Raw genomic sequence first — 14,493 nt, 5'->3', positions numbered from 1 at the left:
ACAATTTATATGTATAAATTAAGAGAAAAAGACAGAAATTATTAAAAGAATAGTTCACATTTTTGTAAATACACTAATCTGCTTTCTTGCTGAGAGTGTAGATGACTGATACCACCATCACACCTTTGGCTTTTGCCACCAGTTGGTTAGCTTAGTTTAGCACAAACACTGGAAATGAGGGAAACAGCGAACATCTACACCAAATGAACTGTTAAAGCTGCCCTTGGGAGCTGTGCTTTTCTGACTCTCGTGGGTAGACAAAAGATGAGTGGGCAGAAGGGAGCCGTGGCACAAGTACCATCTGTCTAGGTCAATATGCTTCACCAGTTGTCCAGAGTAAGTTTAGATGCTGTGGTCAATTCAAGTTCTCTCCTAAGTAGCGATTGTTGCTCCTTCAGCACCAGACAGGATTTGTTTAGTCCCTGTGAGGCTTTCCGGTCCTGCGGAGGCTGTGCAGCGGTATGGCATCGAGCAACAGATCAGTAAACAGAGGGGATGTAGACTGTGAAGTAAATGGCTCAGCAGGGTGTTCAAGAGCAGGCTGCAAGGCATAATGACCAAGCTGCACCCCGCAGAGAGTTGATTGTGTGTCTGGGGCTCGGTGCTGCTGCTGTCTGGTTTCAAAGGGCTGTGGTGGTAAAGCAGTGTTGCTCTTGTTTAGTGTCTTAGTAATACAGTCTGACATTACTCACATCCAGGGGAAATGGTCAAATTAGAGTACCTCTACAATATTGAAATGTTTCAGTTGGTGTAATTACTGCACCAGTGGACCTGTTATCTCCTCTAAATATTGCCTCTCTGGTGTTTCAGTGTGAGTTTGAAAGGGCGTTTCTTTGGACAACAGACTATTTTACGCTGATTATCTACCAGACCGTAGCTACTGTTGTGCTTGCTGAGGTTAAAGGAATTCCTCACCCCTATAATTGACCATTTGTACAGCAATTACTCACTCTATGTTACATTGAATTTGTGAAGAAAACTGTGTTCTTGGTGAACAAAAAATCCAAAAATTCTTGATAAACTGACGATGTAGGGGTGCTCATTTAACAACAGCAAACTATATCAAAACATCTGTTAACAAACTGTCACACAACTCATGCAGTATAATACTTTCCTCAGACAGCCCTTTTCAACAGGGATCGAACCTAAAATACCCCTTCTCTGCCAAAATTAGTGTGTGTATGGAGGGTTTTTTTTATACACAGGTAAATCTGCTGAAATTAGGCTATATACTGCCATTGCCAGTGGTGCAATCAGAGAGTGGTGCACTTCCATGAACTAAAAAACTAAAAACATACTAAAGTTGTAGGTGGCTAATTCGTTTTCTGTCCTACAGTTTCCCATCAATCTAAGATCCATGAAACAAGTCATAATGTGATTTCCTGAGCTGCTTCTGTCTTACAGGTTGCTTTTGGGGTTGATTACACAACCTGTGTTATGATATCATTACCATAAATTGTAAGTATGGCACCATACTCACATTTTCCATATTAAAAATGTGGGGCTGTGTATTCTTGGCTGCGGCTGAGGCGAGTGCACAGATTAGAGCTAATACCTTTCATCTGGTAGAAGAGCAGATGATCTTTTCATTGGCCAGTCAGACCGTCTGGACAGAGATGAGTGAGCTCGAGATGTGACTGGACAGAGATGGGTTTGTTATCTCTTAATAATGATATCAATGCATCACGTCAGTAGATAAATAGACTTGCTACTGTTGCACCAAAAAAGGCAATGAATTTATGTGTTGATGCTCATGTGTTCTTTGTATCTACGTGTGGCCTAATTTTCCTGGCTGGCAAAATGCTCCCTTCATTTTTATTTTAATCAGTCCCTCTTATTCTGTCCTTTAGCTGTACCTGTGATAATACGTTTCTCTCCAGGCGTCTGACACGTGGATAGTCAGGGGTGGCATGAAATGACTGTGTGATGGATTTGTCCATTAAAGCAAGCTGAGCTAAAAACCTGTGGAGTCCCCCTGGCTGTCTATCCGCCTGTCTTTATACGTTTTTCTCCTTACTTCTCCATCTCTCTCTTTTTCTTTTTAATATAGACAGGCTCACAAAAACACTCTCACACACAAAACACACCACTCACTATTTCCCCGCTGTGAGGCAACAGCTGTAACATTTACTTGCTTTTAGCAAGAATAATACACCTTTTAGGTAAACAGAGGTGATCTTATTATTAAAACAGTGAGTCATTACAGGTCTGCATGGGCCACTTAGTAACACAGCACTACAACACTTACTCAGACCTTTAAGCCATACTAAAAGTGTTACTAAAAAAACAAATGGTGTTAGCTGCAGTTTAGGGATTTAGGGTAATAAAGTCGTATTTTTTATAATTTGTTATATAACTTAACTGCTACATAACCTTACATACGCAAAATGGAAAAACCCCTCTGACAATATACACAGTGTCAAATATTTGTGAGAAAAGTCAGCTAAATCAAGAACTGTCTACGTTTTACTCAGGGGTCTTGCCCCAAAGTACGGCTGAGGTGCCCTGCTGAAGTCATTTGTTTTCAGTGGGTGATGCTGACAACACCCAAGCTTTACCAAACCCCTCTTGTAGCCTCAATATGCCATTCAGTTGGCTGTCATGGACACTTTCTTGGATGCTCACTGACAGGAGGTCCAAATGGATGTTACATTAGCTGCAGTGCCATGCAGGAAAGGGGCAAGTTTCTTCCCTTTACCCTGCCAAGTAAGAGGTTGACTTTGCCTTGGCAAAGTAGATGAGCTCATGACTGTAATCCAATATTTACATAACATTTACTGAGCTAAACCTGACAAGGGGAGGAATGGGTACTGGGTACAGCATTGAAGCTTTTAGAAAGTAGTGTGATGGGAAAAAAGTACTGTACTTAATTACTAAAGCAATTCTGATGTACTTTACTTTAGTGTTTTCATTTTATATTACTTTATATTCCTACTCCTCACCATCTCAGAGCGAAATATTGTATTTTTTTTGCTTCCCTACATTTGTCTAACAGCTTCAGTTTACAGATTCAGATCCATCTGTCTATCTATCTATCCATCTATCCATCTATCATCTTAAGTGTTGTCTTTTCCTGGTTTAAAGCGATGTAATTTTCTGAACTAGGCAGACTGTTCTCGCTGTTCTATTTGATTATGTCCACATTACTGATATTTATTTATGAAAAATCCTTTTGTGTTAATATTTTGTGAAAGTACCCATAGTCAACACCATGCACAACATTGGTAAGGTGTTGTATTGAGGTATTTGGTCAAAAATATTGTGGTATTTGATTTTCTCTACATACCCCAGCTCAACTTTAGAGTATTTCTACACTTTTTACAGCTACTTTTACTTAAAGGAATACTTCACCCACACAATGGCCATTTATATAAGCTACCAGTTGTGAAGAAAACTTTGTTTTTCTTGCATGCCTCTGGTGGACAAAAGATCCAAAACTAGCAAATATTGTTGACAATTTAATTAAAGTTTCTCTTTCTTCCTGGTCACAAAGGGCTGAAGGCAAGGGAACACAACATGTTTAAAAAGGCACTGTGCATCTAGTTTTACTGGGGTTAAATGTGGTCCAGGTTTAATTCAATTTACCAACAAAATCTGGATATTTATTTAGAGGAAAAACAAATTCTTTATGAATTCAAGGTGACACTGCACAAATAACCAAAATATAAATTATCATTTTGTGTGTGGAGTATTCCTTTAAGTATAATATATCTGTGTGTCTTGCACTTCTGCATAAAAGCATATATGTATACATGGATCCTAATGTAAAAAAAACATATAAAAGGAAAAAAAATAGGGGATTGTGCGCTAGAGCACAGTGGCATGAGACTTACTGGTTCAAATTAACAATTTTGTTCATCCTGTCATTGACTTGCTTTCTAAGCTACTGTGCAATCTAATTTTGAAAGAGCCATAGGAGTTTCAGAAAAACCTCAAGGAATATAACTCAAACACTGCCTGTCAGTGGGCTTTTAGATTAGCACAATTATCAGCTCTATCCACATGCAGCAGAGCACTTTACACAGCACTGTTCAGGCTCTTATCTTCAGCAGTCAATTATAAATACCCAATTAGTCATTTTTTATGGATGGAATGAGCCTGACCCTTGATGGGTAGGTACTAATCTAATTTACATGTTTAAAGAAATTTACTATACTTCCATTTTCCCAGTAGTGAGTGTTTTCCACTTTGCTTTGTTTGCCTCCCACACACAAACGGACAGACAGGGAAAAAGGTGAAAAGATGCTGATTGAAACGGCAAGAATATAATTAGATATTTGGTGTGCCGTGTGGTGGTCCCCTGTTTGGTCTCAAAGGATCAGAACATGCAGACGAATTATGAATACCAAATCAGTTGCATCTCCACAGCAGAAAATAGACTTTATTTATTTTTTTGCTGTATATTAGCGCCATCTAGCGAACGCTCATTTTTCTTGAAGGAAGTGACGTAATTTCAAATACCCACCAATCAGCGGCCGCGGCTCAGAATTCAAACGTCAACTCGCAGCGTCGGATATGCTGTGCGATAAAATGGATTATATTACCGTCTAACTTCGCTAAAGCATTTTTTGAGGTTATAATTCACACACCAAATAGTTTTGCGATATACACGTGAAGAACTGGTGAGTTTAGTTTTACTCTCAAATACACCAGACTGCCGTTACCGAAGATAGCTCCTGGCTTGGATTGATTTAACGCTATGCATGCTAACCTAGCTAGCACGTCAGTTTAGTAATTAGTTTCGCTCGGTTTTGCTGTTGATACATTGGACCACGCAAAGAAAACGTTGAACTTTTCAAAGGTCCCGAGCCATGGCGAAAGAACGGGCCCAGAAGAAGTCCTTCGAGCAGAGTCTGGAGGACATCAAGGAGAGGATGAAGGAAAAGAGGAACAAACGGCTGGCTAGTGCTTCAGCTCCTAACAGAGGACGGTCCAGAATGATAAACAAGAGCAATGGTAAGGAAATTAGGTTTGGGTCTTGCACGTCAACAATCACAGTTTCAATGTTAATTCAGGACTTTTTTTTTCATATTTATGCTAAATTGATGGATTGATTCTTTATGTTGTGTCATGCACGCAAACATGTGGGTTTACAAGACAGCAATACAATACCGCTACATTGACCAGTGCAGAATACGTTATCTTTCTACTCAGCCCCCAGCCCCTTTCAAAGACATAACTCAATTTGTTACGGTCTTTTGGCAATATGTTTGAAAACCTATAAAATGACAAAATTCACCGAACAATGACAGCAGGACACCAAAAAGACAGCAATTGCAATAACAAACAGGAACTCACGTGACAAAGCACAAGACATGCAATGCAGCAAGAAACGGCAGAACATCAATACAAAACAATAATACAGCAAAAACATACAGCTTTTTAGCACAGGTAGCCATGCAAGCAGCATTAAGAAACCACAAAGCTATCAATTGCATGCGACACGCAGAGCAGCAATAGCACCCAGAAACCGCAATAGACAGTGAACAGAGATAAAATACAATAGTCATTACAATGATCTTAATATATGAGTTAACATTATATTTATATGCACTAACACACAGGCCAGGCAGCACAAAGTTAGGTTGTTGATAAAATAAATGTTTTATACATATGAATGCATAGCTGGTCACCTGGCAACAGGCAAAAGACATAGGGCAAGTTAATAGCAGGTTAGCCAGAAATAACAACAGTAGTGTTTCAGTGAACAATGTACAGTGTTGATTAGAAATGTTCAATGTATTTGATTGTCCAAAAGCCAAGTCTAGAGCCTTTGTGTGACAGTGTGATAGGTATAACAGTTTCTTGTCTTCCCTTATATGGTCATGGGCAGGACAATACAACAAAAAAATAACCTAACTTTGAATTTTGCCTGTGTAACACAACAAAGTCTGTCCTCCTCTGGAGTGACATTAAAATGCCAGTCTCTAATAATGGCTACGCTCCTAGGCGTAACTGTGTGTGTTGTTTAAATTATACTTTACACACAAGGTTCTACACTGTAGCTGTTCTCTATAAATCAGTACGTTTGTAATTTTGGTTTCTGCAGAACATCAACAGACCAGTTTTCTTTATACATGAAAAACATTTTACACCTAATCTACTGAATATTACAATGAAACCTGTTCTGGAAAATAAAGTACAAAATCGTTCGATAGCAAATCGTTCAGATAGAAAAAAGACTGCAGAACATGTTGACATGCAGATGAAGTTATACCTCAAAACAAGCTAATAACATCCATACCATTAGGGATGCATGGTATTGGATTTTTATCCGATATCCGTTATTTCATATCCGTTAACATATTATGCATACTCTTGTCATTAGACATTAAATATAGTTCTTTTCAATGTACAGGTATGTAGTAGTTATTCATTGTGCAGGATAAGAAAAATACTTCTGCTCAGGATTGAGGTTTTGTACATGTTCCCTTTTTTTCTAATAAAAGATATATATTGATTTGTGATATCAGCAGAAACCGGCAAGTTGGCTGATTGTGATATTTCATTTTAAAGCTAATATCTGCTGATACCAATGATGTGCCGATATTCTTGTGCGTCCCTGCATCCCATGTTTTCTTTCAGCGGGTAACTCCACTCACACCATCCTGAAGGGTGTCCAGATGAACAACAAGGCACTGGCTGTAGCTCTGCAAGCCGAAAAGGAAAAAGCAAGACAGGCCAATGCAGTGATCCTGCAGCTGAAAAGGGAGCAACAGGCCCTTTTCCTTCACCTGCTTCTGCTCAAGAAGAAGCTTAAAGAGCAGGAAGCTCTGGCATTGAGTGCTTCAGAGGTATATCTAGGAGACCACTGGTCTGTCCTTTGTTTGTTGATTAATAAGCATGTTAATGATTTTGAGGTACTGTGTGCCATTGTAAAGCAAAATGTATATTTTTTTTCTTTCTGTGTTGATGTAGAATAAATCTCCCAATGTCTCTGATGAGCCCAAACACCATGTAAATTCGGCAAGGTACTTTAAAAAACTTTTTAAAAAGAAAAAAATATTGCATAAAATTTGGTGAAATCTTTTATCCTCAGTTTTATGATGATTAGGATCTATTTTCTCTGTTTACAGGCGAAAGCGCATCAGCCAGAACCTTGATGAGCCCATTGTTTGCAAAGCTTCACCAATTTGTGCAGGTACGCACGCACGCGCGCGCGCGCACACACACACACACACACACACACACACACACACACACACACACACACACACACACACACACACACACACACACAAAGAAATTAGAGAAAAGAAATCCAGAAATTCCCAAATTAATGCGGACAACTATGATGGAGACCAAGGCACTTTATTCTCAGGTATTTATTCTAAGAGCATAGTCACTCTAAATGACTTTACACGATTACATGGCAGTTGTTGTGCACCGTTTTCTCTGTTGTTAATGAACTATTGTATGTATCCAAAAAATCTAACTGTTGTAATGATAATGTTGATGCCCTTTTCCTCACAGACCCTCAGCTCTCTGAAAAGACTGCACAATCTGACAAGCAGGTTGCGTTGCCACCTACAGTGGGTGTGAGGCGCCGCCATGCAGATAGAAGAAGCAGGAGGAGGTCTGAGCGTGTGCAACAAAATTTGTTGTTGAGTGAGGGGGACCCCATCACGGGCTTGGATCCTTTAATAGCAAGTCCTATTCGCAGTGACAGTGAAAATACTAATAAACTACAGCAAGGAGAAGAGGCAGATTTAGTGGCCCCTGTTGACACTGAGGAGTTTCAGCATTCTACTCCTGAACCTGCCCCACCTAAAAACAACAACAACAACCAGCAGCGGCCCTGCAGGAAAAAAGCTCAGCAGCAGCAGCAGCTGCAGCCCCGCGCCAAAGCAGAATCTGCTGCACGTAAAGCAGAGAGAGGCCGTAAACCAGAGCGTGCCCCTTTGAAGAAACCTTGGGAGAATCCCAAACCCAGAGCTCGCTCTAAGAGTCGGGATCGGTCAGCCACACGGGCCAAAACAGCACCTCCGTCGCAGGGGAATAAGCTCAACACGTCACTGGGATTTAATGACACGTTTGATTTTGACTGCGAGGAGGAGGTTCACGTCACACCATTCAAAGCCAAGGCAGAGGACAATCAGCTGTCCACACCCATCAGCGAGGAGACTCCAATAACTGAAGCTTCACCTGTGGTTTCCAAACAGAATGACTCCAGCTCGTCATCACCCTCTTCTGAATCAGAGGACAGCCTTTATGTCCCTCAGAAGAGCAGACGAAGGCAGGTTTCCCCCGACAAGACCAAAGTGATCTCCACTCGTAGAGGCCGGCCCTCTCGACGCGCTAGTCAGAAGGACAACCCTCCAAAACAGGAGATCTCTGGTGAGCATTTGACTTGTCGTTCCTAAGTTGAATGTCATGTAATTTGTGGTCTACACAGTAAAGATTGTTGAAATTTAAAGTATTTATTTCCTTTTATGTTTTGTAGTCTGCAGAGACGAGGAGTCAGGTCCTCAGACTGTAGAACCAGAAAAGAAAGAAGCTCATCACTCCCCTGACTCTAGCTTCTCAAACAGCCCTGACCCAGTTATGATGACGCAGAAAAATCACCAAGGTGAGTAAATGCTCAAATGAAACACGCTGACTTTGTGTCTCTTATAACAGTGTTGCAGTGCTCAGGTTCTGATGGCCCTCGGGAAGCTGGAAAGAAAAACACAGTGTTGATTTGCATTTAGTTAGTGAGTTAATGAGAGTATTGTTTTAGCATTATAAGAAACTTCCGGGGGGAAAAATTCTGCTGTTTTTCTGAATTAACAAGATAGCAATTGTGTAAAATCTCCTTTTTTTCGTTAATATAGGAAAACAAGCAGATTTTTTTCCCAGGTGATTGCATTTCATTTCCATTTTCAAGGGCTTACCCTATAATGTCTCTGTATTTAGGCAGTAGTAAGACGCAGCTACACATTGCTCTTTTATCACAAGTTGTTCGATAGCTTTTATCATTTTTTATCATTTATCTGTGTCATTGTCTTTAACTAATAGTCCTTCCTTGACCACTGATGAATGCTCAAAGCTACAGCATGAAAATATTAATTAGTAACCATTATCTTAAAAATAACATGACATATGATGTGATAAAATGAAGTGTTTGCCTTCAGGCAGTGTGATATTAATAGATACTTTCTGGATATCCATCTGTTGGTTTGATAGAGGTTTCAGTCACCTCCATATTTATGGGCTGTCTTCATTAAGTCTGTGTATTCATTCAGAAGTAATAAGCAACAACGAATTTTCCTTTTTTCACAACTTGGTTCATTGTTTTTTAAACACTGTATCATTGTCCATTACTCATTGTCCTTCCGTGAGTGCCAGATAAATACACAAAGCTACGTCACAAAAATATTAATTACTCACAAAGACTGTATACAAGATAGACAACATGTGTCTGCTTCCTCAAACTGTACAAAAATGAAGTTGAAATATCCTGAGTGTGGTCGTTGTCATTTTGCGCTGCTGATGTCATTTGGAGTCAAAGTGTGCACAGTAATGACTGGCTGGTGGTATTAAGTGGTATCAAGGTTCAGCCCATACACCTATCTGACCCAATCGAAAGCCAATCATAGCTGTCATGTATGAGGTTACACCCCTATTTTACACTTGACTGTCTGTTGTTGTTGTTGATAGTTATTTGTGAGATCAAGATGATTACATGTGTTACCTTGTCCTGGTTTTTCAGAGCCTCACAGAGAACTTATTGGGAAGGATTCTTTGCTGCCTGTTAGCCCTCTGGTTGAAGCTGAGATGATGAGAATAGACAGTGTCCTGTCCAATTTCCAAGATTCTTCTGGTGAAGCTCCTCTTTTACCCCACCAAACACAGCAGAGGGTCAAGACATGCAAGAAACGTATGTTTAGTTGTCACTTCCAAAATCTGCTTGTTAACATAAAATCTCACAGTATGACTGCTAAAAGATGAGCTTTGTCACAACATCACATTTCCATTGTATTGTCAGTGCACAATGCATTTGTTTCCTTGCACTCTGTCTTTTCAGTACTCACTGGTGTGTGCACAGGAATACACTCAACTCCTGTTGTTTCTTTTTTATGCTTTTGGATCACATCTTCCTTCACGTTTCCACAGGTGGGCTTGGTGTAAGGACAGCAGGGCGGGGCTTGAGTCTGTGTGATGTGACCAATCTGTCCCCTGCAGCCTATCGCAAGTTCTCCTCTGGTGGCTCACGGCCTTCTGATGCCCGATGCTCCACCCCTGTTCCTGCTCGCAAGCGGCGCTGCACCATGGCGGTGGACTACAAGGAACCCACGCTAAATGCGTAAGTTCACACACTGCTGCTGCCTACTGTAAGTAGTCACATTTTACTGTATGAATGCTCAACAATGCCACTGTCGTCTTGACAGGAAACTTCGGCGTGGAGACAAGTTCACAGACTTGCAGTTCCTCCGCTCTCCTATTTTCAAGCAAAAGTCAGGCAGGAGGTCTGTACAGAAATCAAGGAATTCCATAAGCAGCCAGCAGACATATGAGAAATACAATGAGTCATTTGTCGGATGTCGCTGAAGGCAGCTACCTTGTTGAGTGTTGGCTGGCATTACCAGCTTTGTGCAAAGTGATCATTTTGTTTTTCATTCTCAAACTTGTATTTTTAATGTGAATAGTTTAAGATGTTATTTTTGTGACTTTGTTCTCTTTAAACCTAAAAAAAATCTTCATTCTCTCTTGCATATCCCCTGATTATCTCTAGCCAAATGTGTCCATGACTATTTTAAAAAGATGGCCATTTCTATGTCATCATTTCACTTCAATTTTGTATGTTTTTATTATGATATCCTGAATTAGTATGCATGGTATTTTTGTCACTTAATAAATGTGTCTGGCTGGTAAAGGGACAGTGAAAGCAGGATATCTGTAGGGTCTTAAAGTATTAGAAGTTGTAAAATGATATGTCAGTTTAGCGATTAAACTGGTGTTTAATGACACTTTAAAGGCCTACTATGGTCTACTATTTTTATGGCATACTATACCATGACATTTGGTAAGAACAGTTACCCATATCTAACACCTTTTCTCTTCTATTTCAGTGTGGTATCACTATATTTTTACTGCTCCTGTGCAATGCCTTAAAACTTTCTGCAGTGATGAAAGAATCTATCTGTCTATCTTCAGGGTATACTGTACTATGGAGTTTTAAACACAATAAATTTTGAAGGAATACTATACTGTGCGGAGAAATTCTGTAAATTTTTTGAGGGCATACTCTACGATGACTTCAGGGCATGTTACAGTAGATTATTACATCCGCTGTGGAATACGATGCAATGATAGTTAATGATAATTTTAATAGCATATTATGGCATTTTATCACACTTTTCAAGGAATACTGTTTTATGCAACACATTGTATGGGATACTATAACATACTATTTTTTTTCATGTTGAGACATGTCATAGTATAGATACTAAATAGGCTAAAAAACATCATAATATAGCATGTTGAAAAAACAACCAAAAACGCCATACTATAGTTTGTTGAAAAATGTCAAAATATGACATGTCCAAAAAACAGCTGAAAACCACATAGTATAGCATGTCAGACATGGCATAGCATAGAATGTCAAAACATCATAATATAGCATGTGGAAAAAATGACAGAAAATGTCATAGTATAGTTTGTCGTTAATTGTCAAAATATGACATGTCCAAAAAAACAGCTGAAAACCACATAGTATAGCATGCGTTCCCACTGCAGATGGTGTCTGCTATCGCCTTCAGGACCTGGGCATGGCGCCAACGTTTATGCTGCTCGCCCAGGGCTTTCGGACAGCAGCTGAGAATATGCTCCAGGGTCCTTCGCTTCAGGCACAGAGGGCAAGCTGGTGACTCCACCTTCCCCCAGCAGAATAGATTGGATGGGCTTGGTAGAACATCGTAGATAGCCTGGATTAAGAACTTATTACAATGAGGTTCGACTTTCCACTCCATCGCTTGCTCCCATCTTGTCCAGGCTCCCTGCTGCCGCATTCCAACCATCCTGTTGCCTCACTCCACCTCCTTGACTGATGCCCGCACCTCCTCCTGGATCAGTGACCTCTTGTCCTTCCCCTGTGCCTTGTCGTAGTGAGGTGTTCTGCTGCTACCCAGTCCAGCTTTTCCACGAGTCACTGTCCCTACCAACACTCTGTGCCTTAGTCATGTCTCAGCGACACCCACGCACTCTGCTGCCCTCCACTTCCATCCTGTCCTGACCTCAATCCCAGCCTGAGAGAGTTTTGGGTGGCAAGACTCGGTACTGCAGCACCTCCCTAGTACAGGTCACCCTGAATTCTTCCTTCTGGCTGCTGATTGGGAGCTTCAGCATGTTGTTCTGCCCGTACACGGGCAATGCTACTCAGGCTCCAAGGTAGTCCCAGCCACTTCCGAAGGAATTGCTGACCTCCTCTCGAAGCCTTTGACAGTGGAGATTGGAACCTCATAGACCAAGAGGAGCCAGAGAACTTGAACTTAACAGGAAGCCCTTTCTTGTCCACTGCTGCTAGCCAGGCTTCCAGCTCTTGGTTGGTCGCTCGGGCGGATGCTGCATCTCTCTGGCTGCAATCAAACATCTTCCCTAGACTCTTCACTGGTTTCTCTGTGATAGATGGTATCTGGGTGCTACCCATTGTGAAGCAGTACGTGTTGATGTGCTTTCCCTTCTTCAGCACTAGCGGTCTAGACTTCACTGGCTTGAATCCCATGCGAGCCCAGGTGATGAGCTCCTCACGGCCCCTCAGCATCCACCTGCTACCTGGGACTGATATTGTTGTGACCGTCAGGTCGTACATGAAGGCCCTAGGTGGCTGTCGCACTCCAGACTTGGTGAGGCACCCACTGTACTGAACCTCAGCAGAATTCACCAGCATGTTCATGCTGAGTGCAAAAAAGGATCACTGAAATGGTACATCCAGTAATAATTCCCTTCTCAAGCCCATCAACTCTGAGGTTGTGGATCCAGCAGAGATTCTCAGACTGAAGTTGTTGGATTTGTCCAGAATGAGGTCCCTGAACTTTCCTGGTAGACGGTTCAGTGCCTGTTCAACCAGCTTGTGGGGTATGGACCCATAGGCGTTGGCAAGGTCCAGCCAAAGCATGACCAGGTCACCCTTGTTCTCCCAGGCTTCCCTAATCAGCTGACACCCTGGTACCCCGGTAGTTCTTCTATACTTGCAAGGTATCCCACTCTGCATTGGGACTGACCTTGCTCTTGCCTGTTAAATCACCCCTTGGACCTTCCAGCTGGGCTCCTTCCTATCAAAGTCCAGATTTTGTGCAGGTGGATAAATCAAATTACAGTGGCCCAGATCTTGCTCGCTGGATTCGTCACTGAAAGTCTTTCTGAGGTGGTGGTTGATCTCAGCTTTGGGGCAGGTGAGCTGACCACTGTGCTTCTGCCCCAGCAGCTGTTTTGTTGAAGCCTAATGGGTTTGCTAGAAAGGCAGCTTGCTTCCTGGCCCTCTCCTTCCTCGGCCTCCCATGCCACTCTGCCCTCCTCAGGGTTGTGAGCTTCTGTGGAGGATGCTGCGCAGCTCTGCAAGTGGTTCCCTCTCCTCTTCCCTCACCTCCTTGAATTGCCACCTCAAGCTCTTCAGCTCTTGCCTGAGCTGGTGGATCTTGCTCGCTCAGTTGTTCATAGTGTAGGTTTTTATTTGCTGCTCTCTTCTCCTCCAGGCTGAACTTCTCAGCTGCTAGGCTGATGATGAGGGTAGTCATTGTGTGAATATGTCAATCAGCCTCACCCTCAGCCGTTGCTTCAAAGATGGAATCAACAACTGGAACCATTTCTTCTCCTTGCTGTCTTTGGGCCACTTAACCCGACAATCTTCTGATGCTCTGCTTGGGTCTGGAGCTTGTGTCACTTGGAGACTCTGGACGCTGTGGGGTGGCTCTGGGCCTGGCTCCTCCTGTGTCTCACCAGGGGTATTACCTGAGCATTGTGACACTTGTACGCATCTCATCTTGGCCTGGTGGATCTTCAGGCCACACGGGACACGTCATAGAATAGAATGTTGAAAAAGTGTCCAAAATCATCATATTATAGCGTATTGAAAAAACGACCGAAAATGCCACACTATAGTGTGGTGAAAAATGTTAAAATATGACAAACAACAGCTGAAAATCACATTGTACGGTATGTTGAGACACGTTGTATTTTACCATGTTGACAAAACGTCTACAAACATCATAACATAACATGTCGAATAAACAACCGAAAAAGCCATACTGTAGTATGGCGACAAATGTCAAAATATTACATGTCCGGAAAACAGCTGAAAACCACATTAAACCACATAAAATAGCGTGCCAAGACATGCTATAGTATAGGATGTTGCAAAAAAGGGCCATAAACACCATAAAATAGCATGTTGAAAAATCTACCACAAAAATAAGCATGTCGAGACATGTCATTGTAAAGAATATTGAAAAAAACAAAACATAATATAGCATGTCAAAAAAATTACCAAATACGTCATAGTACAGTATGTCGGAA

At 41.5% G+C, this 14,493-nt stretch overlaps 1 protein-coding gene and 1 pseudogene across 2 annotated transcripts; one reads left to right on the top strand and one right to left on the bottom strand.

Annotated features, from left to right (window-relative positions):
* Nucleotides 1–4,466: 4,466 nt before the first annotated feature.
* sgo1 (shugoshin 1) lies at nucleotides 4,467–11,187 on the top strand. 2 transcript variants are annotated; one of them, XM_042506135.2, is made up of 10 exons: nucleotides 4,468–4,622; nucleotides 4,802–4,956; nucleotides 6,586–6,794; nucleotides 6,919–6,971; nucleotides 7,077–7,141; nucleotides 7,474–8,337; nucleotides 8,444–8,569; nucleotides 9,692–9,859; nucleotides 10,096–10,285; nucleotides 10,371–11,187. In XM_042506135.2, exons 2-10 carry the CDS (start codon nucleotides 4,812–4,814, stop codon nucleotides 10,528–10,530), a joined length of 1,980 nt encoding a protein of 659 aa, XP_042362069.1. In that variant the 5' UTR covers nucleotides 4,468–4,622; nucleotides 4,802–4,811; the 3' UTR covers nucleotides 10,531–11,187. The 2 variants fall into 2 exon arrangements, with proteins under 2 accessions (XP_042362070.1, XP_042362069.1); XM_042506136.2 differs by having other exon boundaries at nucleotides 4,467–4,956; nucleotides 10,165–10,285.
* A 394-nt stretch (nucleotides 11,188–11,581) lies between these two features.
* On the bottom strand, nucleotides 11,582–13,977 carry LOC121958184 (uncharacterized; annotated as a pseudogene).
* Nucleotides 13,978–14,493: the final 516 nt, after the last annotated feature.

Source organism: Plectropomus leopardus, chromosome 17, assembly GCF_026936395.1.
Source record: "Plectropomus leopardus strain MGB_pleo_1.0 chromosome 17, ASM2693639v1, whole genome shotgun sequence".
Taxonomy (NCBI): Eukaryota; Metazoa; Chordata; class Actinopteri; order Perciformes; family Serranidae; genus Plectropomus; species Plectropomus leopardus.
This window is presented reverse-complemented; position numbering and strand designations above follow the sequence as displayed.